Genomic DNA, 27,830 nt, shown 5'->3' on the forward strand with positions numbered 1-27,830 from the left:
CGCCCCAGGGTGGCGCCATCTCACCGGTACACGTACATTGGACAGCAGCAGGGTGAAGGTGGTGGCGTATGCCGACGACTTGGTGATATTAGTATCAGGGATGTTTCTGTCCATTATGAGCGACATCATGGAAGGAGCGTTGCGAAAGGTGTGCCTGTGGGCCGCAAGATGCGGACTCAGCATAAACCCAACCAAAACGCAACTGATGCTATTCACCACCAAGACAAGGATACTTGAATTCCATCTACCACGGCTGAATGAACAAAGATTGGTTCTTTCCTCTAATGTAAAGTATCTGGATTTAATTCTGGATCCTAAGCTAAATTGGAGGTTCAACATAGAACTGAGGGTTAAGAAGGCCTGTATAGCCTTCTATGCCTGTAAGAGAACCTTTGCAAAGAAATGGGATCTCTGGCCGAGGATGGTTCTCTGGATGTACACCGCTGTAGTGCGTCCAATCCTAATGCACGGCTCTATTGTATGGTTTCAGGCTTTGAAGAAAAAAAAAATACAATAGAACAAATCTTAATAGTATTCAAAGAACCGCGTGTGCAGGTGCTATTGGGGCTCTGGAGTCCTGCCCGGCAGATGCTCTCAATTGGTTCCTGCATCTCCTCCTCGTAGACCTCCACACTAAATACGTTGCAGCGTGCAGTGCCGTCAGACTACGTGCGTCCGAATGTTGGGCAACGAAGTCTTACGGCCTCAGTAATATCGTCGACGAAGTTTTTCGAGACACCAGGGCATTCCCCACGGACTATGCTACAAGCAAGCTGAACTTTACGAGAAACTTTGCTGCGGACTTTCCAACCAGGGTAAAGTGGAATGCCGGCGGCATGTTGCAAGGTTATGACTCAGTATTCTTTAACGATGGATCAAAGATGGCTTGTGGAGTCGGCGCGGGAGTTTTCTCGAATACGCACAGTGTATCGGAGTCGTATGGTCTCGCAGGTTTCGCCAATGTGTTCCAAGCGGAAGTACTGGCGATATTGGGAGTCTATAGAACATAGTCATTCTGACCGACAGCCAAGCGGCCATCAAGGGCTTGTACTCAACGACGACATCTTCCCGGCTGGTGGGGCAGTGCAGAGACGCGCTCAACCGTCTGGGCGGCACGCTCAAGGTCACTCTCCTCTGTGTTCCCGGGCGTAGGAACATAGAGGGGAATGAGGGGGCTGACGGATTGGCCAGGCAAGGCTCTGCTCTTGGCAGTCCCTCGGCGAATACAGTCGGTGTTCCGCTGGCGGCTGTCGGGGGCCGCGTCTACTCGCACTACCTAGCAGCCGCGGGCCGGAGATGGCGAAGGCTTCCAAGCTGTGCCAAGTCAAGGAGAATTTGGCCCGCTTATAACATAGCCCGATCACGAGAGCTCCTGTGCCAGACGCGTGCAAATGCATTCAAAATTACGGCGGTCTGCACGGGGTACTGGCCCATAGGGGACTATGCCGCTAGGTTCGGCATACCCTTCAACACGCATTGCCGCAGCTGCGGAGAAGGAAGGCAAACCCTCGTGCACTTTCTCTGCGATTGCACAGCTCTGGCTAGAGTCAGGCTGCGGACACTGGGTAAACCATTCTTTGGGGACCTCAGAGAGATTTCTAGCTGCAGGGTCGGAGAGCTGCTTTCCTTTGTGAATGCTACGGGCTGGCTCTGAAGATCCGAGCCGGTTGGACTCTGCCTCCCTGCTCCCATAACAACAGTCACGGTCTTAGGCGTTTGTGGCATCAGAACGGCGCACCAAAACGCTAATTGGGCTCGTCGGAGCGGCCACTGATACCTACCTACCTACCCTTGCATATCTATGGAATCTCGCAGTTATATTGTGTCTGATACAGATTTTCAAAACATTCGAGTGCGCCTAGTAGCTGTGGAAAGCATTATTCCGACATCTGTTTCACGTTTTTTTCTGGCAAGCTTACCAGAACAGAATGCATAGTACCTCAGAGGCTATCTTACCTTTCCCCAGATACCATGACCGTCTCAATCACTCAATCCATATGGATGAGGATGATTCAGCCCGGAAAGTCTGTAAGGGCAAGATATGGTAGAAAAAGAAGACGAGGCAGACCCTACCTAAAATGGAGCGATAGCGTAGGCCAGGACACCAAGCAGCTTTTAGGGATATCGAATTTGTGGACCTCGGCACAAAATCGCGATGTATGGAGTTCCTTACTTAAGCAGACCTAGTTCGGATACCATTTGTTGCATTGTTGATGATGATGAAGCTGTCATCACGTGAAGGTTGAAATAAGATTTGGTAGTAGAGCTATTGGTGTTGATACAGCAGGTGAATCCCACGTTTTGCACTCCATCGTGTGTACCTTCTTTGACCGCTCACCCATCACAATTATACTGTTATCTTTAAGAAGCCTCTCCTGAACTGCGTTTGATTTCTGATAGAAAGCCGTTTTCTCCTGTGCAACGGTAATTTCTGTTTGTGTACTCTCACTTTGAACCGAAGCTTCCAAATAATGAGAACGCGCCTATCGCTAAGCCGTAAGTTTAAGCTCAACGCTGAATTTACGCCTACTCCTGAGTGCATTGGCGCAAGAATGCTATCATCTAGCCCAACTTAACCTCAGAACGTCCAGCTTGTAAGGCTGGAACTAACACTCGGCATTCCGGATGTGCTCAAAGGGATTGTCGAGGAGCGTATGCACATTCCAAATATCAGCTCATTTTCTGATACAACAACCAAAGGTCGACAATGATAAGCCCGTTCATATGCGGGGGGATGTATAACGTTTTCTCCTGTTCCTCATTGTAGGGGTGGGGCACAGCAAAAAACTATAACTAAAACTAGGTCCCAATAACTCCCTGAGATGCCTGGATTTGACACGACCTTTTAGACTATAATGACTCGACCCTCCTCCTTTCTCGACCGGCCATGGGGCCGTTTTATCTGGATTGCTTCAAAGAGAATTGAAATATTTCAACTGTTATCTAAGTGGTCGCATTTTCAGTTTATCCTTCTGGGAGTCAGCAAGCATGGTCTGCAGTAAGGTTGAGCTGCAAGAATTGCAAAATAACTAAGCCGAAAGACCCTTAAATATGGCGGGTTCACTGCCCTACTAAGATGCAATTGCAGACTTTTCAAAATCCTGTCTGTCAAATTTGCAAATCGCCTCAATTTTCTTTATTGTCGTCCCTAGCCAGGACTATACAAATATTACAACGAAAAAATTCTGGTTTGTATTAAACATCTTCATCGGATGATCTATCTTTTCTTGTCCTTCGTTAATAAAAAATCAGAATAAATTTGAATAATGAATATAGCAAAAAGGACAGACAAAAGACACTCTTATATGCATGTTCAAGTGAATGTAGAGAAATGGAAATCTTTTTGCGCTCCTTGAATACCAACGACTACAAAAGGCGACAGACTACACACTGGATTCAAACGTAGTCCGACATTTGCATAGAGCCGTCCCTTTTCAGATTCACCATTTGTGCCAATCATATATGTAACTGCTTGTCGTATGTGGAATGAAGCTGTTGGGTGCCGATGCCAGTTAGGGAATGAAAAAAGAGGTAGCCACAAAAGCTGGAGGAATCTAGGGTGATCCCACCTCACCGAACTGCTTCGGCTGATTTTGAAGGATGACTTCATTTCGAGCTCGCCCGAAATTTAGGGGCTGGTGGCTCAGGAGTGAGCAGCTGTCTAGCGCCTCATCTGACTCAGGATGAATGTGCCTTCTGCACACCCGAGCATATGTGTATGCTCAACTGCTCTTCGCCCGTGGAACCTTTTGTCGAATTTATTCAAGATTCGTTTCTAAAACACTAAATGCTATGAATACTCTCGCAACTCCTGGCAGACCCCCTCCACCGTGTTCGCCGACACATCTGCTTCACAGCAGAAATAAAATCACATGACCAAATAATGTATTCTCATGATTTTTCATATATCACATTTTATTTGATAGGCCCACTTTATGCTAAATTATTTCTATCAACAGCAAAGATACACCCAAGATTTGATAAAGGACTCACATGTGCATGCTCCATTCTCCGGACACGTTTCATAGTCGAGCCGACAAAGAGCGTTGGGATGAAAGGAAAAAAGAAAATCTGCCAAAGTTTTTGAAGTGCCAGCCAGAGGAAAATTCCAGGGAAAACTCTTTCAAATATTTACTTATTTTCTACGCCGATGACAAAAGAATGACAACGACAAAACGTTGACGATACCAACGACGTGATAGCAGCACATCGATATGCATGCGTACTCGTATCTGTATATGCGGTGGGCGATTTTAATATTTAAGTTGAAATTCCTCCACAGAAGGAATCTCAACAAAAGGACATCTTCAAATTCCGAACGAGGGGGTATGCAAACCGGCTGGGAATGTGCTGGTGTTGTTGTCTGGATTTCTCAGGAAGTTCTGGCAAAAAGAAAGATATATCATGCAGGAGGACGCTATTCGGTGAGATGTTAGGATATTTATATTGGGTGGTGTTTGGGGGAAATGACAAGAAGGATATAGGCTCCAGTTTTTATGACTCAATTCGCAGTGAACCTTTTTTTCGAGCGAAATTTATGAGTGAAGTGCTGGTGCCATTTTGTTTCGGTTTGGTTAAAATAGTTGTCTTTCTTTTCAGCATCTTTGATTTATGGCCAACGAGATGTGGTTCATGTAGATATCAATAGAAATTGGTTTGTAAACCGAAAATGAAAGTTGATATGGGATGACTTATTGCTTCTGCATAAATTGATTGCGTTTAGTATGTTGACCCTGATACTCTTGTGATAAAGAGCTAGACATTCCTTTGTCCTCGATTCGTTGGAGTTGTTCATTGTAAGTGCAATTAATTGCATGGCGGTAGATCATCATTGTTAATAAAGGTAGTGGCGCTAAGAATACAACCGAAAAATTAATCGCTAGATCTACGAACACCTAAGCGTAGCTAAAAATAAGCCACGACCAACCTACAACTATATTGGTTACATTTGCCCTTATAGAAGTTATTTTTCAATATACTCGTCATCCATTTCGGGATAGATGGTGAAGTGGGAGATCAAGTTTTCGATATATTCTTGAAATAGTCTCCGCCCAGCTCGTCCGGCCACTTCATCACCTCTTCTTCATAGCAAATCTTTCTCCACTCTTGTGCAACTTCAGGGAAGTAAATAGATGATAATATGCAGGCTTGGAAATTAGGGAATGCTGGTTCAAGCGGTCAAAGGGTAGTATAGCCCCCAGGGCGAAACGTAGACTGGTACCCACGATGGAGCGTAAAACCTGGGAAAGACCTGGGAAACACCTGCTGAACCAACACCAACAGCTCTACTACCAAACCCTGTCTCCAACTCGAACGTGGTGATCGCTGGGAGTTCTTTCATTATGAAAAACTGCAGACGGAGACGGATGAAGGCGAGTCACGCGCGCCTAAAGACGAAGCAAAATGTACCAACTGGTCCTCCAGGTTGGGGATTGGATAGGGCTGACAACCCTACACGGAAAACCGATGTTACGAAACCAAGGAAGGAGCCTCGGACAGGATGGATTTCAAAACGACGAACCCGGCGACGACAACGGAAAAACAATTTGCGCATTTTCTCATGGAACAGACCGAAAACTGCTACCCTGTCCCAATATAGGGCTGATGTAACAGCGTTGCAAGAGATGCGATGGACAGGGACCAGTTTCTTGGAGAAGAGCCGCTGCACCATATATTATAGCGTCGATCCAGTAAATCATATGTTCGGCGTAGGTTTCTTAATAATCGTTAGCGCAACAATCCATGTTGGATCAGGGCCTCGAAGTGTGTTAGAGCACTTCATTCAAGACCGTAACGGTACACTAGGACGCAATGTGGTCAGCATTGCGCTTGCCCGAGATTATTACCCTGATTTGACTCAGGTACTCATTCACAGCTGAGTCGACTGGTATCCGACGTCAAATCACGATACAAATTCCACTGCCACCAGTGAGATTTAAACCGCAACGTTCCGTACGACAGCCTTGCGCTCTAACCACTCAGCTATCTGGACACTCTAGGTTTCTTAGTCAGCCAAAAAATGAAACCTGCTGTTATCGGCTTTGAAAATATAAGCGAAAGGCTATGCAATCTGCGATTGCGAGGCAAGTTTAGAGATTTAAGCCTCATAGACGTTCACGCTCTTACACAGAAGTCTGCAGGGCCGCAGAAGGATACCTTCTACGAAGCAGTTGAGCGGACCCTCGAGGCCTGTCCCAAGTATGATATCAAAATCACACTTGGAGATTTCAACAATCAAATAGGGACGGAGCCTGTATTCAGTCGATACGTCGGCTCCCATAGTTTACATAGGGATAACAATGATAACGGACTGCGGATTATTCAATTGCAGTGTCGCACGAAACGGTTATTGGAAGTACCTGGTTTGCGAGGAAAATGGTCTACAAAAATACGTGGGCCTCTCCAGACGGGACCACTTTCATCACGTGTTGGTCGAACGCCGCCACCTCTCAGCCTTAATGAATGTCAGAACATATAGGGGGGCCAATATAGACTCGGATCACTATCTCGTTGGCATGGTGCTCCGAGCTCGAATAACAATACCACCTAGAATCCCCTCTGACAAGCAGGTGGGAGTTAACACTAGAACTATCCACAATATAGCCCTCCGCGATACCTATAAGAGGAAAATCGATGCCGCAATAACCGCAGTCAGTATGAGTATCAGTTCGACTCTTGACACCGTACGGAACGGTCGTGCTTTCGCGTAAGTGATCAGTAATCGCAGAAGTAGTATTAGAAGCAGTTCAGTAGTTTCTCTTTGTGTTTTCGTAGTAGTAGTGTAGTGCCGTAATAATTAGACACTCTAGTAGTTGTAGTAGTAGACTGTGTGCCCTGTGTCATCCCTTCTTTACCTTCACGCCTTCCCACCAAAAACCAGTGAATCTAGTTCTACGTGGACTAGACTTCATTTACAACCCCAAGAAGTTCTTGATGAACTCCATCGCCTTGGTGTCTCAGAGGCAGTTAGTGTCCGTCCTTATGAGACGAGTTCATCGAGACGCAACAAGAAGTCACTACACCTGTTCCTCGTCACTTTCAAACCTGGTTTCCAGCAATCCTCACTGTCCAAGGCCGGAGCGATGTTTCATTGTCTTGTAACATTCGAAAATATACAGTTTCACGAAATCGCCCAGTGCCGAAACTGTCAGAGATTAGGACACGCGGCTTCAAACTGCAATCTGCCATACCGTTGCGTTAAGTGCAACACCCTCATGGTCCCCGGGAATGCCTGAAAACACAACAACAAAACCCCACTTGCATTAACTGCGGCTCCAACACACATCCGGCGAGTTATCGGAACTGTCCGATGTTTGTTCACTCTTCTTCTTCTTCACTCTCATACGCTTCCATAGCCTCAAACGCCACTCGTTCCAACACTTCCTTCAATTTGAATAGTGAAATCCATTCACTATTCAATATGCCGACTCCTCAGCTCACCTCCCAACCCAACACTTTCATTCCCACTTATCATTCCCTTTCCTCTCCTATGGAAAAAGGGCTTGCCCTACTTTCCTTCCTATGCCAAGTCTCTCCTAGCAATGTCCACTAAAGTGGTATTGTTCAACCCCAATTCCATTGTGAGTAGGCAAAAAAGACATGAACTCCTCAACTTCCATAACACCCATAATCCCCACCTTCTCCTACTCACTGAAACAAGATTGAACTCAATCCACAGACTCTCCTTTCCCTACATCACTTCCTTCCGAACCGACCGCATAAACCGCCCGGGCGGAGGTACAGCTATCCTAGTGTCCAATCACATAGACTCCAATCAAATTTTTGTCCCATCATCCATCACCCCTTCCCTTGAGACTACGGTTATCTCGGTCATTTTCTGTTCCTCTATCATTTTTCTCGGCAGCCTCTACTGCCCAAAACAGATCCTTGACCCAGCTGACCTCACCCGACTTATACATTTCCTCAGAGCCCTCCCAGAATCTCAAAATAAACAAGTCTTCCTCATACTAGGCGGCGACCTGAATGCCAAACACAGTATATGGTTCAATTCCATCCCCAATCCTAATGGCAACAGGTTAGCCAACTGGTATTCCCAGAATTCCCTCCCTCTACAGTTAACCCTCCTCCCGCCCAATCAACCTACCTACCACTCATCCAATTCCCATTCCTATCTTGAATTGTTCCTCATTAGTAATAATCTCTTCACCCAATCCCAGTTCCCTGTAGTTCCCTCCGCTCTCCCAACTGTTCCTGGCCTCAGTGATCATGACTCTGCATTAATGATCAACTCCCTAGAACCCAACCTAAATTCCTTCCTGATTATTCCGAAACCAACTGGAACCTAGTCAACTACAGACTTGCTGACAGACTTTCGCCATCTCTCTTCCACCCTCTCCTTCTCTGGAGATACTAGACAATTCAATAGCCCAGATTTCCGAAATCACCCATGAGGTGCGCAACCAAACCATCCCGCTCCGTCCATTAAACTATAATAACTTAATCACACTCCCCACCCACATCCTTAACCTAATAAAACTCAAAACTACCCTCCGCTGCCAACTCCATCGAAACAGATATAATCCCCGTTTCAAACTCTCTTAAAAGCCGCATCGACTCCCTAACACGAACCATCCCATCCAAAATCCAATCCCTCTTCGCCGAACAACACCGTCAAACTCTCAGGTATCTTCATAAACAATCAAACCTGTAACCAACTCCGCCACACTTGTCCCCACCTCGCCAAATCCAAAACTCCCACCACCCTTCCCCACAACACGTCACCTAAAGATCATGCCGACCAATTGGCGAAAGACTTTCTCGCAGCTTATCACACCCTTCACCTTTCAGACCCTGCTACCGAATCTTCGGTTTCTCAACACCTCTCCGATCTTACGTCTAACTTCCCAGTTTACACCAGCCTACCAATTCCACTCCAGGTCCCGCTCCTCATTTTCGCGTCCCAATCCCATCCCTTTCCCAAGAATCCATCGAATCCATAATCGTTTCCCGTAAAAACAAAAAATCCACAGGTCCTGACAAAATCCCTACCATTATCCTTAAGAGGTGCGCCAAAACCCTAAGTCCTCTCCTTTCACAACTTCTCAATCATTGCTTCATCTTAGCTCATTTCCCCACTCCTTGGAAACAAGCGCACATCGTCCCCATCCGCAAGAAGCAAGAACCCCCATTCAATCCCAGTAGCTACCGCCCGATCTCCCTACTCAACTCCCTTTCCAAGATTTTTGAAGTCGCCATCCATGACCGTTTTCTTTCCCACATCTCCGACCACGATACCATCGCTAGCTTCCAATTCGCCAACAAGAAAGTTCATGGCACATCACACGCCCTCCTCGTCCTTAAATCTGACCTCTATCAAAATCTGAATAATAACATCCCCACCACCGCCTGCCTCCTAGACATTCAGAAGGTCTTCGATTCCGTATGGCACGAAGGCCTTATGTTTAAACTTTCCTTTATGTTTAAATTTCATCCCCACCTTTGTCGATTTATCCTTAGCTTCCTCTCCAACCGCCATTCCCAAGTTAGAGTCTTCGACTCCGTACCCGATTCCTACAGCCCCTACAGGCATCCCACAAGGCTCGGTCCTCTCGGCAACCCTTTTCTCACTTTACACTGCAGATATCCCTCTTCACCATTCCACTACAACTCCCTACACAGTCAAAACTCTCGAGTCGCAAAAGGAGTCGCAACGGCTGGTTTGACAATGAATGTAAGCTAGCAATGGAACGGAAGAATGCCGCATACCGAGTAATGTTGCATTCTCAAAGAACAGGGGCACGCGCAGAGACTTATCACGAACTCCGTCGAGCGGAGAAGCGACTTTACAAACGGAAAAAGGAAACCTGGGAGAACCAACCAGTCTGTGAACTCGAAAAGCACAGGGAATAACTGCACCAGGCAAGTTTTACCAACAAATCGGCAGGATGAAGCATTAGTCATCTCGATGCTCATCCTGCCGAGACAAAGAGGGAAATCTGATTTCCGACAGAACCGGCACATTTGACCCATGGGTTGAGTTTTTTGATGAGCTACTGAATAACCAGAACACCGGCGAGTTGGAGAAAGTGATTCGTGATGCTGAGGTAAATGCAAGGGGTACGACCCTCTTTAAGTCCACACAACTACTGGCCTATGCTGATTATATCGATATCATAGGAAGAACGATAAGGCAATAAAACAAATGAAATCGGGGAAAGCAACCTGACGACATCGCATCTGAGCTCTGGAAAGAGAAAAGCTGGGACCCAAAACTGTGGTTCAGTGGACTCTTCAACCGAGTTATTCAGGAAGGAAGAATACCATCTGACTGGCAAGAAAGTACCACTGTTCCAATATGGAAAAAGAAAGGTAGCCCAGCAGAATGTTCAAATTACCGTCCGATCCGGTTACTTTTCCATACCATGAAGATTTTTGAACGCATTCTTGACAACCGTATTCGCGAAATCGTTGAAATAACCGTGAATCAAGCCGGATTTGTCAAGAACTGCGGAACTACTGACGCAATACACGCTGCGCGGTTACTCATGGAGAAACACCGTAAGAAGCATCGCCCTCTTTATATTGGCTTTCTGGATCTAGAGAAAGCGTTTGACCGTGTACCACACGAACTCATCTGGTATGCTTTACGACAACACTTCGTGCCAGAAGAACTCGTGCGCTGGGTTCAATTGCTCTACCACGATCCGAAAAGTAAAGTTCAAAGTATGGCGGGTGTATCAAAACCGCTTCGTGTCTCTGTTGGAGTTCATCAAGGAAGCGCCCTCTCACCACTCCTCTTTGTTCTTGTTATGGACACCGTCACACGGGATATCCAACGTCCAGCGTCCTACACACTCCTTTATGCAGATGATGTTTTCCTAGCATCTAACAGCAAAAATGACCTCGAGCAACTTGTTCAAAAATGGAATGATCGCCTCATGCAACACTGTCTTAGATTGAATTTAAACAAAACTAAATTTTTGACGACCGATCCCCATGAAACAGGCACAATCACTGTCAGCGGCAGTGGTCTGCCCAGAACTGAGCGATTTAAATACCTCGGGTCAACGTTATAAGCCAATGGAGAACTGCGTTATGAAATTGCTTCATGCATTAACGCAACCTGGATGAAGTGGCGTTCCATAACTGGTGTCCTTTGTGATCGACGTATCAACGAACGTCTCAAATCTAAAATTTACCGCAATGTCGTCCGTCCAGTCGCTCTCTATGGTTCTGAGTGTTAGCCGACTATAAAAGACAATGAACGGCGTCTTGCGGTAATGGAGACCAAGATGCTACGTTGGACTAGTGGCAACACACGTTTAGAGCAAATCCAAAACGAGGATATACGCGATCGTTATGGCGTTGCACCGATCGTGGAAAAGTTGCGAGAGAGGCGTCTTCGATAGTATGGTCACGCAATTCATGCAAATGAGGATTCACTTGCCAAGATTGAACATCGAAGTCGATGGTAAACGACCAAAAGGCAGACCTAAACAAACGTGGCTTGATTATAATTATTATTATTATTCTGTTAAGGGAAAGTCGCACCGCGTCTTTGAAGAACTATTGTGCCCCTTTTACTGGTTACAGTGTACCTATTGATCATAGTATCTCAAGCAGGCCTGTAACCGTTAGGAACTTTAGTATGTTCCCCACTTCCAGAAGTTTCAGCTTTGCATCTGGTATTAAATGTTCTCCCAGATGTATCGACCTACTTTGCACAAGTGCCGGACACTCTCCCAGGACGTGCATAGAGGTTTCGTCCTCCTTCTCACAAAACCCGCAGGCAGTGTCCGTAGATATCCCTAGCTTCCCTAGGTGATAGTTCAGCCGACAATGACCAGTGAGAATTCCCACTATGATTCGGAGGTTCTTTTTGGTGAGGTTTAAGCAATCCTTTGTACGCATGGGTTCGTATCCCCCAATAAGCACCCTGGACTGCTCCATCCCTGGTAGGCCCGCCCAATATAGTTCCCTCAACCGTTTCTCTTCGTTTCTTAGATTCATTGCCATGAAACCGTTTCCGATTCCACAGAAGGGTTCTGGTCCGTGTAAAGGCATCCCTACTCCCTTCTTGGCTAGTTCATCCGCTGCCTCATTGCCTTCCAACCCAGCATGGCCTGGAACCCAAAGTATCCAGACCTTGTTGGACGAGCCAAGTATATTCAGTCTCTCAAGGCATTCCCATACCAGTTTAGAGTTCACCTGGTTGGACCTAAGTGCCTTGATCGCTGCTTGGTTATCGATGAGAATAGCTATGTTCTGCCCCCTGTAGTTCCTTTGCAGATTAAAGGAGGCACATTTGTCTATGGCGTAAATTTTCGCCTGGAATATGTTAGTGTACCTGCCCATTGGCTCAAAGTACATTTTCCTTGGACCAATGACACCGGCACCCGCTCCCTCTGCTGTGAGGGATCCGTCAGTGTACCAAGTAATCAATTGCTGGTTTAAGACGTATGTCGCAGCCACGCTCTCCCAGTTTGCCTTGTTACTCTAACGTGTTTCAAACTTCTTATCGAAGTGAAACCTCGTTGTCATGTTGTCCCTCGGTATCAGTAATTCGGGATACCGCCTAGAAAGGATATCAATCTTCCTTCGATTTACCCAGCTCCCCGCCTCACTCATACTACCGGCCATCCTGAATATTGATCTCCTTGCCTGCATCTGTATGTGCAGATGGAGAGGGGTTAATCCCAGAAGGACCTTCAGGGATACCGTTGGGCATGTCCTCATTGCCCCATTGATACACACGCAAGCCAGCCTTTGGAGCTTATGTAATTCCCTGGCTTGTGTGCTAAGTTGGGTTCTTTCTGCCCAGATTACCGCCCCATAGGTAATCATTGGCCTTACTATTGCAGTATATATCCAAAGTAGTATCTTCGGGCTGCAACCCCATTTTTTTCTGCTATGGATCTGCAAGTCATCAGAGCCCTCGTGGTTTTCCGACAAGTGTTTCCGACATGTGTCTTCCAGAGTAATTTTTGGTCTAGCGTGATTCCCAAATATTTGACCTCTGTTTCTCGTTTCACCTCCATATCATGTAATGTTATGGCTTTCAGGTGATCCAGCTTACGCCTCCTAGTGAATGGTACTATGGTGGTTTTGGTTGGGTTGATCCGCAGTCCCACCTTCCTGCACCAGACACTAGTAACCCTTAATCCAGTTTGGATTCTATCACATAGGGTATCTTCATATTTGCCCCTACAGATTAGAACAATGTCGTCCGCGTAGCCCTGGACTTGTATTCCAGTATTAGTTAACACGTCCAGGAGTTCATCCACTACCATACTCCACATCAGCGGCAATAGTACTCCACCCTGTGGACAGCCTTGAGTGGTGTTCATGGTAATAGAATTTGTACCTGTTTGTACCTCTATTTGTCTGCTTTCTAGCATTTTGCCCATCCAGAGTGCCAGGGTATTTCCCCCTCCTTTGCGGCTCAGGGCATCTGTATCTCTGTGTGCGATGTGTTGTCGAATGCTCCTTCGATATCCAAAAACGCGACAGTGCAATTTCTTTTGTTTCTATGGCGTCCCGTAGTACCTCTGTCAGCTGATACAGAGCAGTTTCAGTTGACCGTCCTGCCCGGTAAGCGTGTTGACAGTGATGTAGGGGATTACGCTTTAGGACGTTAGTTCTAATATAGTTGTCTATGACCTTCTCCACCGTTTTGAGTATGAACGATGTTAGGCAGATTGGTCTGAAAGATTTAGGGTGAAAAGGATCCTTTTTACCCGCTTTCGGAATAAAGACCACTTTAGCCCGTCTCCATGCCCTTGGTATGTAACCCAGTGCTATGCTCCCCCTTACCACCCTCAGAAGAGACTCTACGATAATTCCTAGGCCTCTCTGGATAAGTGCTGGGAAAATGCCATCTACTCCGCGAGATTTCATTGGTTTAAAAGTTCCCACTGCCCATCTTAGCCTAGCTTCTGAGCGTACCTCTTTTGCTAGTTTCCAGCTCTTCTTCCTTCCCCTTTTATTCGTTGTTGGGGTGTCAGGCAGATTGTTGTCGCCTGCCGCCGAGGGGTAGGACCCCGGGAAATGAGGTGTACCCTGTCCTCCTCATTCTCGGTGAATGTCCCATCTTCCTTTTTTAAGCAGACAGAGGATATTCCCCTGTCTTTGGCTACAGCCTTGCACAGCCCGGTTACTTCTGTGATCTGTTCAATCCCTTCACAGAATTCCCTAAAGCTGTTCCGTTTCGCTTCCCTGATCGCGTTGCTATACGCAGGCAGTGCATTTTTATACCTCCGCTAGTCCCCGGTTTGTTTTTCCCGGTTAAAGAGTTTTCGTACCTCCGTTCTCATTCTGGCTAGGTTCTTGTTCCACCATGGTACATTCCTTGATGGCTTGACTGTCTTGGCCGGACAGCTGGCCTCATATGCGTCAATGACGATTGTGTTGAGGTTTTCCACCACCGTTTCTAATTCCAATTCGCTCCTGATGTCACCGCCCCCTTGAAGGTGGGAAATGTTGTTACTCAGGTGCGTTGTGTAGGATTCCCAATCCGTTCTCTTGGAATTCCTTATTATTCTTTTTATTTCGGAGTTACCCTCAATGTCGAATCTGATTATCCTGTGATCAGACATTGAGGGTTCATCCGACACCCTCCAATTCCTGACCATCCCGTTCATTAGGGTATTTCCTAGAGTTATATCTAGTACCTCTTGTCTGGTGCTGGTCACAAATGTTGGAGTGTTCCCTACGTTGTATATTTCTAACTTATTGCTAAGAATAAATTCGAGAAGGTACTCATCTCTACGATTAGTATCGCTGCTTTCCCACACTTCGTAGTGGGCGTTGGCGTCGCAGCCGAGAAGATGTGGTAACGCCCTCTCCTCGCAATACTCCGTCAGCTTTGCGACTTGTTCCGGTGGAGCCCGGCTCTCGTCTCCTGGGAAGTATCCCGATGCTACAACTGCCTCTCGAGTGCTCCTCCCGGCTTCCAATGAGACTTGGATAGCCACAAAGTCCCCGGTTAAGAACTCTGAAAGACATATGTATTTTAAATTACGTCTGAGAATTATGCAAGCTCTTGGTTGGTGGCTTGATACGCTGGATGGGGATTTAAAAGCCTCGAGATTGCACCCAAATCAAGCGTTCGATAAAGCCAAATGGCGAAATCGATCACGACGAGCCGACCCCGCTTATGAACGGGACAAAGGCTGAAGAAAAAGAAGAAGATAGGAAGAACGACCCGAGACGTATAAACTGCCTTCATCCAGGTCGAGCAGGCAGCGATTGGGGCGAGACCCTGGGTTGCACATCAATGAAGGCAAGACAAAATATATGGTGGGAACGTCAGCACCGAAAACCAGCACAAAACCTTAACAAACTATACGATAAACAGTGAATCCGTCGGTAAATACAGCACGTTAGAGTCCTTTTACTTACATTGTTGAGTGATTCTAATAATTCATGTTAGCAGTTATGAAATCGATGACCAGAAGTTGATGGTGTAAGGAAAGCGAAAGTCACGTGAAACACGATGCCAGCCAGAACAGTGAAGTTCAGGGGTAAATAAATGGAGCTATCTTAAGAGAAATCACGTTTTCATTTCACCTCGAAATGTGATTAAAATTTCGAAAAGGTTACAGTGAAACCGCAGCCCCGCATTCAAATCTCCGTCATTTTCATTGTTCAGGCCCAGTCACACTTTAATAGCACCTATTTAATATAATTCCCTGAAAAATTTATGACTTGAACGTTTCAACAGACACCCCCGCACCAGGAGTAACCTCGCTTTTATACATTATTTCGTTGTAGCCACTTAAAAGTGTTATTCTTGTAAAAATAAAAAACACAACCCTTTTGTTATAAGTCTTCTCTCTCATTATTCATTTTTGCGAAAGGCCATTCTTCTTTTTTCCTCTCTCTCTCTCTCTCTGAGCGCGTACTTCTCTTCTGTTTTTAGCCGCTTCAAGCGTCTGACGTCCTTTCGGATATTTTCTGTTGTTTACACAAGCTCTTGTTCAAACTCCTCTTGTGAAGGTGTCCTTTTGTTATAATAAAGCACTTAAGATAATTTATTTTCCGCTCCTCTGAGGCCATGGGAGGAAAAATCTTTAAAGTGCACTTGGGAAGGATCTCTTGGGCTCCCTTTTCCTTTTTTCTGTATTTTAAGTTTCGAAAACGAGGAAATAGTGGTTAAGGCAGATATGAATGTTTCGTGTAACGATTTAGGATATTCGAGGAATATGCCCTTGGAGCGTTATAAATTCATTTTGCTTTCAAGATATGAAAATAAGATACAATACCCATCTTCTATGGTGGTGTTTTGGGATAGATATTCCATGGTTACTGGAACTAAAATAATTTCAAAAGACATGAACCATAGAAACGCTGCCTTGGAATGTCTGACGTGGTATTAAATCAGTCTCCCTTCATGATAACCTTGTTAGGAAGCATGTTTACCTCCCAATAAAGCAACGAAGAGACTCATGTTCGGATGCTGGTTTCAAAGCAAACAGACAGTCACTGAATACCATCATTGTCTGTGCAGGAAGTCATCTCCAGCACCAGCATTTGCCTAGGAGGAGTCTCATCAAACAATATACAAATTCACGTATAATAATCTAAGTCATCAAGCAGAAATCAACCCCTTCAAATATCAGATCCGAAAACCAGCTTGTGGTAAATTACGAAGTGAACTCCGTAATGAGATGACGTCAACAATAATTTGCATAGACGAACCTTCATTAATGAGAAGAATGCCTTCCAGGAATTTCAATTCCTTGTTACTCTAATTAATTTACCTTAGTAATATTGAGTGTCAGTTATTTCGAATTAAATTAATAATCAGCACGCACAAAGACGCTCACAATTTATATCGGATTAAAGGGGCTTAAAATTAATTTGCCTCGAACTTGTGGCATTTTGTAAATTTCGGAGCATTCTGATACGTAGGAGGCAATCAAAAGTGAAACCTACACGAGGTCTATATGGGAAAGGAATCTCGCTTACGAACGAAAAAACCAAAAAGGCGGTTTCGACCTAAGAGCTAACAATTTAGCACATAAACCTCAGTTAAGGGAAGCTTCAGAGAAGCCTTTAGGATGTTGTTAGGGATTCCGTTGTCAACCCTTACCTCAAGTTAATTCATGCGTCTCTCACTGTAACGTAATATTTGGTAAAAATCTGGAAGAACATTGCACGGCAGAAAAACGATGCATAAAAGACGTTCACAATGAGGCTTCACCACAAGTCGCAAATTTCGTCCGCAATAACAATGCCGACGTTAAAACCACTCACCAAACCATTGACGAATATCTAGTGAGTATTCAAGGAGATTATTGAAATTAAAACCGAAAATCTACCAAACGAGGAAAGACAGCAGATATAATCGATTGGAGAACCATTTAAAAGGAGCAATCTAGCCAAGACTCATAGAGAAGAGAGACTTGATCCAGAAGAAGTGCCTTTTAAGCAGATTGGAGCAAAAGGAATTGAGCTGTACGAGTTTGTTAAGGGTAAGTATAATATAGCCAGAGCCATTAAAAAGATAGCGCAAGCTATTAGGGACGCAGGAGGAATAAAGAGATCCAAAGGAAAAGCCGAACCTGCTGTCCTAATAGTATCACAGGCGGCCGAAGTGGCCTCAAATCTCATTACGATCACCTGCGGCCAAATAAAAAAGTGCGGAAAAAAGAGGGAACGTCTAGGGAATCAACAACCACCTAACAGAAAAATGACATTTTGACCTTTCAGAAAAGCAGAACTAAAAATTCGGATGGGAGAAAGCATCTGCTCCAAGTGTGAACACCCGCTAGTTACGTGAAATCCCAAGGAAGAAAAACGGGGGTAGACCAAGGTTGTGAGTAAAGAGGTAAAAAGGATACCAAAATTGTGAATTCGCCCAGAGGCAATTGTCTTGTCCGACAATAGCAATCTGTCGTATGCGGAGATTCTAAAAAAAGCTAAGACAAATCCCGACTTAAGAGGACAAGGTGAAAACGTCAGTGACATCCGGAGGAACCAGAAAGGGGATTCCATGTTTGAGCGGTAAAAATCCAGCGTAGGTAGTTAAAATTGATGACTTTCATAACAAAGTTTTCATTTTGATCTGGAACGAAAAACATGAAATCTTTATACAACACACAGATCACGGCGAAGAGACATCCAGAGATGAAATATTCCATGCGTTGAAACAACAATTTTGATTGGGAGAATTTAGGGAAAAATTCATCGTGAATCTGAGAAAAACCAAAGAAGGTTCAAACGGTTACAATGCGACTACCATTAGAGGCAGTGCACAGATTTGGGACACTGTTAAGGTATGGTCTAGGATGATTGTCGTCGTAGACATTAGATTTTGTTGAAGAAGTGCTTATTTTCTGGACACATTGTCAAGTTTTGAAGTTTTGAAATAGAGACCCCAAATGCAAAAGGTACCGTTGGTTGGTTGGTAAAAGCAACTTTTATGGGTGTAAGATCAAACCAGCCTTATAAAGGCCGCCATGCACAGAGCGCTCAATACAACTTAATACATCGCCAAAAATATGCCCTCTGCTTCTAAGCCAAAATGATAAACATTTCGGAGCAGAACACTCAATTAGGGGCGAATTGATTTACTATCAATCGGCTCGCCACGGAGCTTAACAACCAGTGCAAAGGGCATACGTTGAGTGGCCTTGAAGAGGGTGGTGGCCCTCACATTTACAACGGTATCGCGAATCACTTTCGCGAGGGCCAGGTTAAAGAGGACGCAAGATAGGGCATCCCTTTGTCTTAGACCGTTTTTGAGGTCAAATGGTCTTGAGGGTTACCTTGCTGCTTTTATCTGGCCTCGCACATTGGTCAGGGTCAGCGTAGTCAGTCTTATCAATGTCATCGGCATACCGAATTCTCTCATGCCGTGCACAGTTTTACCCTGGTTATGCTGTCATAGGCGGTTTTAAAGTCGATGAAAAGACGGTGCAACTGATGTCCATATTCCAGCAGTTTTTCCATCACTTGTCGCAGAGAGCAAATCTGATCTGCTCTGATTTACCTGGAGTGAAGCCTCTTTGGTAAGAGCCAATGATGTTCTGGGCGTATGAGGCTATCCGGCCTAGCAAGATAGAGGAGAATATCTTATAGATGGTACTCAGTAATGCGATACGTTTTTATGTATGGGGCAGATAATGTCAGTCGCCAGGCGTTGACCCGCTACGCCATACTTTGAGCATCAGTTGATGAACCGCTTGGTATAATTCGTCGCCTCCGTATTTAACCAATTCGGCTGTAATTCCATCGGCTCCTGGCGACTAATGGTTTATGAGTCGATGAATTTCACGGACTGTTTCTACTGTACTTGATGGTGGCAGTATTTGTATTCTTTCTAACTCGCCGATGTTCTGGTCGTTCAGTAGTTCATCAAAGTACTCAACCCATCGCTCCAATATGCCCATTCTGTCCGAAAACTGATTTCCCTCTTTGTCTCGACGGAATGAGCATCGAGGTGCATAGGGCTTCATGCTGCTGACTTGCTGGTAAAACTTGCGTGCCTGGTGCGGTTGCTCCCTGTACTTTTCGAGTTCACAGACTTGTTGGTTCTTCCAGGTTTCCTTTTTCCGTCTGTGAAGTCACTTCTCCGCTCGATGGAGTTCGTGATAAGTATCCGCGCGTACCCGCGTCCTTTGAGAATGCAACATTGCTCGGTATTCATAATTCTTCTGTTCGTTGCTAGCTTACATTCATCGTCAAACCTGCCGTTCCGACTCTTTTTGCGGCTAGAGCCGAGTATGTTTGTGGCCGTATCAATGGAAACGTTCTTCAGGTGGCTGTAAGAATCATTTGTTGATGCTTCATCTCCAGGTCCTCTGTTGACTGCGGTTATTCCGGCATTCATTTCCTTCTTATAGGTGTCGCGGAGGGCTATGTTGTGGATGGCTTTAGTGTTAACTCTCACCTGATTGTCAGAGGGGATTCTAGGTGGTGTTGTTATTCGAACTCGGAGCATCATGCCAACGAGATAGTGATCCGACTCAATATTGGCCCCACTATATGTTCTGACATTTATCAAGGCTGAGAGGTGGCGGCGTTCGATCAACACGTATGTTTGCGGACCGCTTTCCGCGCAAACCAGGTACTTCCAACAACCATTTCGTGTGACCCTGCTAATTGTATAATCCGCAGTCGGTTATCATTTGCAGGTTAGTGTAAACTATGGGAGTTAGCGTATCGCCTGAATACGGGGTCCTTCCCTATTTGGCTATTAAAATCCCCAAGTATGATTTTAATCTAATATCTGGGGCAGGCTTCGAGGGTTCGTTCTACTGCCTCGTAGAAGGTATCCTTCTCCGACTCGGCAGTCTCCTTTATAGGGACGTGAACGTTAATGAGGCTTATATTTATAAACTTGCCGCGCACGCGCAGAGTGCGTAGCCGTTCGCTTATGTTTTCGAAGCCGATAACAGCTGGTTTCATGTTTTGGCTGACTAAGAAACCAACTCCGAGCACATGGTTTACTGGATCGCCGCTATAATATATGGTGTAGCGACTCTTCTCCAGGAAACCGGTCCCTGTCTAACGCATCTCCTGTAACGCTGTTACATTAGCCTTATATTGGGATAAGGTATCGGCTAGCTGCTCAGCAGTTTCATCTCTGTACAGGGAGCGCACGTTTCATGAGAAAATCGTTTTTCCTTTGTCGTTGCCGGGTTCGTCGTTGTGTAATCCGTCCAGTCCGAGGCTCCTGTTGTGGCTTTGTAACAAGTTATTTTCCGTGTAGAGTTGTCCCGAGTGTACCCCACCCCCAGGACCAATTGGTACAGTTTATCCCGTTTTTAGGCACGGGAGACTCGCCTTCATCCTTCTCCGTCTGCAGCTTTTCGTTAAGAAAGAGCTCCCAGCTGTCACCACGTGGAGGTGGGGACTTCCCAGGTTTTATGCTCCATCGTTGGTACCAATCCACATTTCACCCTGGGAACTATACTGCCCTTTGACCGCCCTTTCTAATATGTTGCTTCATATTAAAACCTATATTAATACAAAAATAGCGGTGTATGATGATCTTAAGGGGTAAATTTTGAAAATGTGTTAATACAGGACTATTAATTTTATTTTAGCAGATATCGGTATGGAGGGTATTTCGGAGCCTAGATGTCATATATAGGCAGCATCATGATTTTTTACAGATTTTTTTTGGTGGGTTGTTTCTGCGAATGGCCCCTTAATTTAAGTGACCTTTTTATAACTGTTTCGGAGTTAAGCAAAAGTAACAGCTGGCTTGAAAAGAACTGATCGAGACCTTTTATTTGATACCCTGTGTGAGTATATTGGATGAAAAAAGTTGTGCATCCCACTTTTGCATATGTGGGGACCTTCCCTTAACTTTCACGTAGAACCATGTAACTCACTGCATGCGTGAATGTCAACAATTTTCGCCTTCCCACCAAATTTGGTGTCAATCGGTTCAGCTGTTTCTGAGAAAGGTGCCTGCGACAAACAGACAGTAAACCGATTTTAATAAGATCTTGTTTTGAAGGGGGCAAATACTACCTTGCAACTACTTTGGTCACGCTGCTCCCAGAGCAGAGGTGAGGCATCGTCTGATGAGTTGCCTCTGCCCTAGACGAAACCGCAAGTTTTAAATTAGCTGAAGCTTTGCACACAATTTCGCACTGAGAACTACCTTCAAAAATGCCTTAATGTGACTGACTCGTCAAGCTCCATCACTTTCGTAATAACTAAGTCGAGCTCAAGGAAACTATATATGTACAGGAGTAGCACATCCAGCAAGAAATGGGCACGGAATGTCACTGTGTATTTTTGGGAGAAGGTACGGGATAGCTGTGTTTAATAAATTGGCATGCCAGTATGTGGATAGCGCGTTGACGGTTTTCTTGTGCGTGTTTCCCCATCCCATATAACAAGCCAAAAACAGCTGTGCAATGACAAATGCTTGCAGCTATGTACTCGCAACCATGTTGGCGCACACCAATGCACTGCATTACATACATGTCACTAACATCAGAACTTATGCGCGGAATTTTTTCCCACAATTACCGCCGCGGTCGAAGATGTGCAATGATTTTTTTCATCATAAAATTTCGAAGAATGCAACGGAAGTTGAATTTCCAGTATACAGTGTTTTTTGGTCAAGCTTTAAGTCTTCACCTACAAATTCAATAATATGCTATATATTCGGAGACTGTAAAATACATGCAAAAGTTATGAGCAGAATTTTATCCTTTAATAATGTTGAGTATCCTTTAGTGCTATATGCTGATAGTAAGCAAGTAAAACAACAATTGGTCAAGAAAGTATCTTTTCTAAAATATTCATTCGAGCATTACAATTTGAGGTTAATAACTGCAAAACATCGGTCGAACACAAGTTGAATGAATTAAATTTGATGAATGGATGAACTTTTCTAGAGTGCAATCGATTACAATCGCACTTGAAGTGAACCAATTACGCCTCTTGAGCCCTCAATATCGCTCCCATTAATAACGAAATACAATTCTTCCTGCAAACGTTGGAGTACATGCAACATTTCGTTCCAGGCGATCTAGAAAAATCAACTTTTTTAATTTGCACATGCAGGGAATGGCACAATGGATTCTAAATTGAAATTTTTTTTATACTTGGGAAGCTTTAGCCTTTACACTTTCATATGTGTATGTTTGTATGTATGAATGTAAGACAAATCTTATCCAGAAGAGTCTATAGTTACTGCAAGCAATGATACATCGGCAGTAAGTATTTTTTTTTGATGTTATTTTCAAAAAAAAAGATAAGATAAATCTTGTCTTTCCGTTTCTATTTGTTTCTGTCGTCAACTGTTGCGGGTTTCTTCCCCTTATTCTTGACAGCGGGTGCTTCTCTTCCGGCCTGGAATCGATGTTACTGCTTTCATATGCACGAATATTTTCAAGCCTTTGTGGTCTGGAAACGCGGACTTTGCTACGAAAATTCAGTCACGATGATAATAATCATGACAATTCGAACTTCGCGGGCGATTACCTGCTTTAATTCAATTGGCTTCCGATATTTCAATTTTGTATGATTTCCTTCACGATCCAAAAAAAAAAAACGAAAAAATCTGCATACACCAAAAATCAAAAAACCAGCTCCCTCGGCCCAGCTGCTCTGCCGTCTCTCGATCAATCGGTCTCGGTGTCGCTAATCGGCCATACATTTTCACTCGCCTCAACCAGAAACACACGTTAGACCTGCATCCAATAATATGTGACCTGAGCAAGTTTAAGTACAAGGTCAATGTTCCCGGTCATGCGGTTGATGTAAATAAATGTCGGGGACTGGAAAAAAGGAAATTCGGAGGAGTATAACTGAAAGGGAACGGAAGAAAAGGGGAGAATATTGCATATTATTAGATCCATTCCATTTAAAATCGCCTCTGGAAAACAGGAATGAAGTGCTGCACATGAAGGAAAAGACGCACACACTAAAAATTTTATGAAATAGATCGATGAACAAAGGGGATTGAAGTTTTTATTTCCGCGAGGAGTGAAGAGCATGACGCACATGAAAAATTTCGGGAAGTGCAACGTAGTGTAGGCCATGATAAAAAGAAATTTATAATTGCATTTGCCGGGGAAGCAGAAGTTGCCACAAATAGCAATGATTTCAGAACCGCGATGGCCAGTGGTTGAAAAGGTGAAAGGAAGACTTGATGATGATTTTTAACCACATAACGTCCGGTGAAGTTCCACTCTTCGTGGATGAAATGATGAGTAATTTATTTATTTATTTATTTAATGAGGACAATACACAGAAAACAAATTCCTTATTATATATTGTCCTCAGAAGGAGGAGTAAGTGAATGGCTTATTTTACGCTTAAAACTAGAGAAGGAAATAGAGTGAAAGGATCCAAGTTATAGGACGCATAGCATAGCCTCGGGATCGAAGAGTGGAAGCAAATCTCGAGCTCCGCGAAGGGTACATTAAAAATGTCCACACTACGTGTTTTATGAGACGAGGCGACACGGAAAGTAATATCCGAATTGGCGGAGCAGTCCATCAGACAATTGCAGAGTTTTAAAAGAGTACACATATCAAGGAAGATACGGCGTTGTAGGGAGGGGAGATTGAGGGTGCGTGACGGATAATCAACCCGTGGAAGGATCTTTTTGTAAAAGAAGGTCCGGATGAATTTACTTCAAGAGCGCGGCAGTCACGAATGCGGAAGGGGGACCAGACTACATAGCAATATTCAAGGAAAATCATCATAATATGTGAGTTTCCGCTACTTGAGTTCGGTGCAATTAACCTTTCTCGTAAATTCATTGCGCCCTCAAATAAATTTAAATAAATTATTTGGCATATTTAATGAATTTTTATTCGTTACGTGCTATGTGCAAATGCACCTGTCGTGCACCCAAATATTCCCCATAGATTGGGCATATTGGGCGTTTTATGTGTCTTGCTAGTCTAGTAAAAAATGGAATTACTGCCGAGGAATTCCGACTTTTTTTATTGCGGTCGAACGACGCGACTACTTCGCTTAAAGCAGGCATCCACCTTCAGTTAGGTCTATCAGTTACATCGGAAGTGCCCGCAGGTCACCACGCCGTCAGTTGAGTTGGAAGCACCACCCACTTACCGGTAAGCCAAGTGGTTAATTAGCTCAACTCTGGACTTGGAAGGCCTTGAGATGAATTTTTGAGATATTTTTGTGTGCGCATTTATAAAAAGTGTTTTGCAAGCGATAAAAATGCTATAACAAACAGGTCTGGCCGGTTGGCCGAATCATTTTTCATTCGATTATCAGCCGCTTGAACAGTCCAAACTGACAAGCCAGTTGGATCCCATCCACGTTTCGCCCGGCGGTCAACTGTGGATTCTTCAAGCGTGCCTGACAAGCCCAACTAAATATGGATGTCGGCCTTTAAGGCGTTGTGTGTTAGATGCTTTTGCGCAATTGGATATAGGTCTAGCCAGTCTGCCTCAATCGAGCGCCTAACCTTTGTCAGCATGCGACGCATCCATGCCTAGGAGGTGCCAATTAGTCAGCAAAATACCAAACTATTTGTGGAACTGCTGATTAGCCAGCCTTCGATCGATAATCAACTGGGCCGGGAGAGCGATAGTACAATCGATCAGGGCCAAAAAGAACGCGCCTATAAGGAAACCCACAGAACCCTTAAGATCGCCATCCAACGAAGCAAGAGAGAATACTTTAAGGAACTCTGTTAGTGCCTATAGAACCGTGATGTGATGATTCAGAAGTCGTTTATCTACACATATTACGTGTCTGACCCCTCTTGTTAAAAATCATCATCATCATTAGGGATTATTTCTTCGGCAGCTTTTAGCGACCTATGAATGTCACTGACAATCCACCAGGCAGCAGAGACGAGCTGTAGGAGATCTGCGGTAGAATAGGAGGCAGCTCTTAGGGAAATGTTAGAGCGAATAATCTACAATAAACGACTCCGGGTTGCTAAGAGCCAAGGAAGCCTACCAGATCCACAGTATGGCTTCCGTTAAGCTAAATCAACCATTGATGTCATCAAATTTGTTACTGGCTTGACACGAGGGGCTGCGGCAAGGTTCATCCTTACCATTAAGAAGTGGTTGGAAAAACGGCATGGTGATATCAACTATAATCTTACCTAATTCCTCATGGGGCATGGAGGGTATCGCAAGAACCTGTTCAGGTTTAAACTCAACATCTCGCTCGATTGCCCGAACTATGATGGCGTCCCAGAGGACCCGAAGTACGTATTTTTCCACTGCCCAAGAATCGTGAAAGAAAGGAGGAGAGTAGACTCTAGCGAAGAGTAAACTATGGAAGACAGAGGAGACGACAACCGGGCAGAGGGATCCGGGGGTGGTGTCGGTAAGTAAAAGTCCCACATACTGCCCAGGCCAGTGACAGAGAGATAGTAAACTGATTTTTTTTAATAACTTTTTTTTTCACACAAAATATTAAAATGTAAAAAGAAATGTAAAAGAAGCTAATAAATCTGGAGTCACTTCGCATGGAGTCTAAACTGAGGATGAGGTAAATTGGTCGACTAATGCCAACATTGCGAGAGATATCGAGAAACTATGGGTATCCTGAAAATGACTAGATTAGAAAGGCAAACCTTGGGAATACATGAGAACTTGAAAAGACAGAATCGAAAATGGGACGGAGACAAACCGTTGAATTGAATCTGAACTTCGTCTGAAACTTAAACATGATACTAGAAAATAGTACCTGAAAGCGCTTTTCGAAGTATCTACAATGAGTTGCTGTTGTATGCATTACTTTTAATATCGAGGTAGGCTAAGATATGTGGTTCTGAGTGATACAGCGCTACTGCTATGAAAAAATTTGTATAGCTACTTCCTCAGATTATGAAATACTCACAATTCTAATTCGCCTAATATCCCTACAGATAGCCTCCAATTAAGAGCTCCTATGCAGGTACGGATAACCCTTTATTCCCCTTGTCTGTTTTATCCCTTCATAACAACCAGCAAAACACGTCACAAAAGCGTTTGATGGATCAGATGCAACACGCTTTGTGAGTTAGTTACACCAATCAAAAGGACATTGACATATGACAAAATTCGAAGTAAATAGTGCAGTTCGTGGACATTGAAGGGGCTTTTGACTGTGCGCCTTTTCAAAAACTCTGTGATGCCGCCAGAGCGCATGGTGTTGATGATGCTTTAATTAAGTGGATCCATGCTATGCTAACGCAAAGATTGCTGTGCGCTGAGGTAGGGGTCCATCACTACCTGACTACGGAGGCAACAAAGGGCTGCCCCCAAGGAGGTGTGCTTTCGCCGCTTCTGTGGAGTATGCTGATCGACTCACTGCTATGCGAACTGCAAAATTTGCCAATACACGCTCAAGCTTATGCTGATGACGTGGCTGTACTTGTTCTTGATCGGGATCTTGGAACGGTGTGTAGGAATATACAGCGTGCCGTTGATTTGATAGACAGCTGGTGCCTTAGACATGGTTTGTCAGTTAATCCAAATAAAACCACCATGGTTTTATTAACAAAAAGGAGAAAACTGGATGGACTTTGTCTCCCTGAGATGAGGGGTACTACCCTTCAACTCTCCGAAGAAGTGAAATATCTGAGGGTAACTCTAGATAAAAAACTTCTTTGGAACAAACATGTAGAGGTAAAGATGAAACGAGCTCTCACAGCTTATGGGCTGTGCAGACGGACCTTTGCCTCGACATAGGGACTCAGGCCTCATGTGGTAATGTGGATATACGTTGCCATCATTAGGCCGATGTTCGTATATGCATCCGTAGTGTGGTGGGTTAAGGTGAGACAAAAAGGTTTTCACCGTAAACTAGACGCACTGCAAAGAACTGTTTGTCTGGGTATCACTGGTGCCATGAGCACGACATCCGGCGCAGCTCTTAATGCACTACACAATTTGCAGTCACTGGATATATTCATTCAAAGCACTGCAATGAGAGCAGCTCATAGGCTAATTCGATTAGATCTATGGGAAAACAACGGATGGGGGGGGGGCACAGAGCATTGAAAGAGTTACTGGGAGGACTGAATCCAGTTCTTACAATGCCTTCCGATTCTCGTGTCCCCATACATCTGTTTGGTAGAAGATATGTAGTTACCCTAAAGCGTAGAGAGGACTGGGAAGACCCAGAGGAATGCGTGGCGGGATATATACGGCGGTCTTCTACACCGATGGCTCAAAAACAGAAGAGGGTTCTGGAGCCGGAGTCTACCTCTCGAATAAAAACGAGAAGTGGGCTTTTCCTTTGGGACAATATGCAACGGTTTTTCAAGCCGAAGTTTCGATCCTAAGGTTGGCAAACTGGGTGATTGACGAGCGGTTGAAGGGCAGGCGCATCGCAATCTGCAGTGACAGTCAAGCTGCACTGAGGGCATGAGCAGTCCTTTGATCACCTCGAAAATCGTTCAGGAATGCAGAAAC

The 27,830-nt window shown here is 44.6% G+C and overlaps 2 protein-coding genes across 2 annotated transcripts in view; one reads left to right on the forward strand and one right to left on the reverse strand.

The window, feature by feature from the left end:
- Positions 1-27,830, forward strand: part of LOC119658228 (protein artichoke) — a 517,332-nt gene that overhangs the window by 230,082 nt on the left and 259,420 nt on the right. The gene's annotated exons all lie outside the window — the stretch shown is intronic.
- LOC119656993 overlaps positions 1-27,830 on the reverse strand; it is a 176,898-nt gene that overhangs the window by 73,956 nt on the left and 75,112 nt on the right. The window contains exon 4 of the mRNA XM_038063728.1: positions 14,729-14,795. Within this exon, the coding sequence (XP_037919656.1) occupies positions 14,729-14,795 (67 nt within the window). The remainder of the gene's footprint in view (positions 1-14,728; positions 14,796-27,830) is intronic.

This window comes from Hermetia illucens, chromosome 5, assembly GCF_905115235.1.
Source record: "Hermetia illucens chromosome 5, iHerIll2.2.curated.20191125, whole genome shotgun sequence".
Taxonomy (NCBI): domain Eukaryota; kingdom Metazoa; phylum Arthropoda; class Insecta; order Diptera; family Stratiomyidae; genus Hermetia; species Hermetia illucens.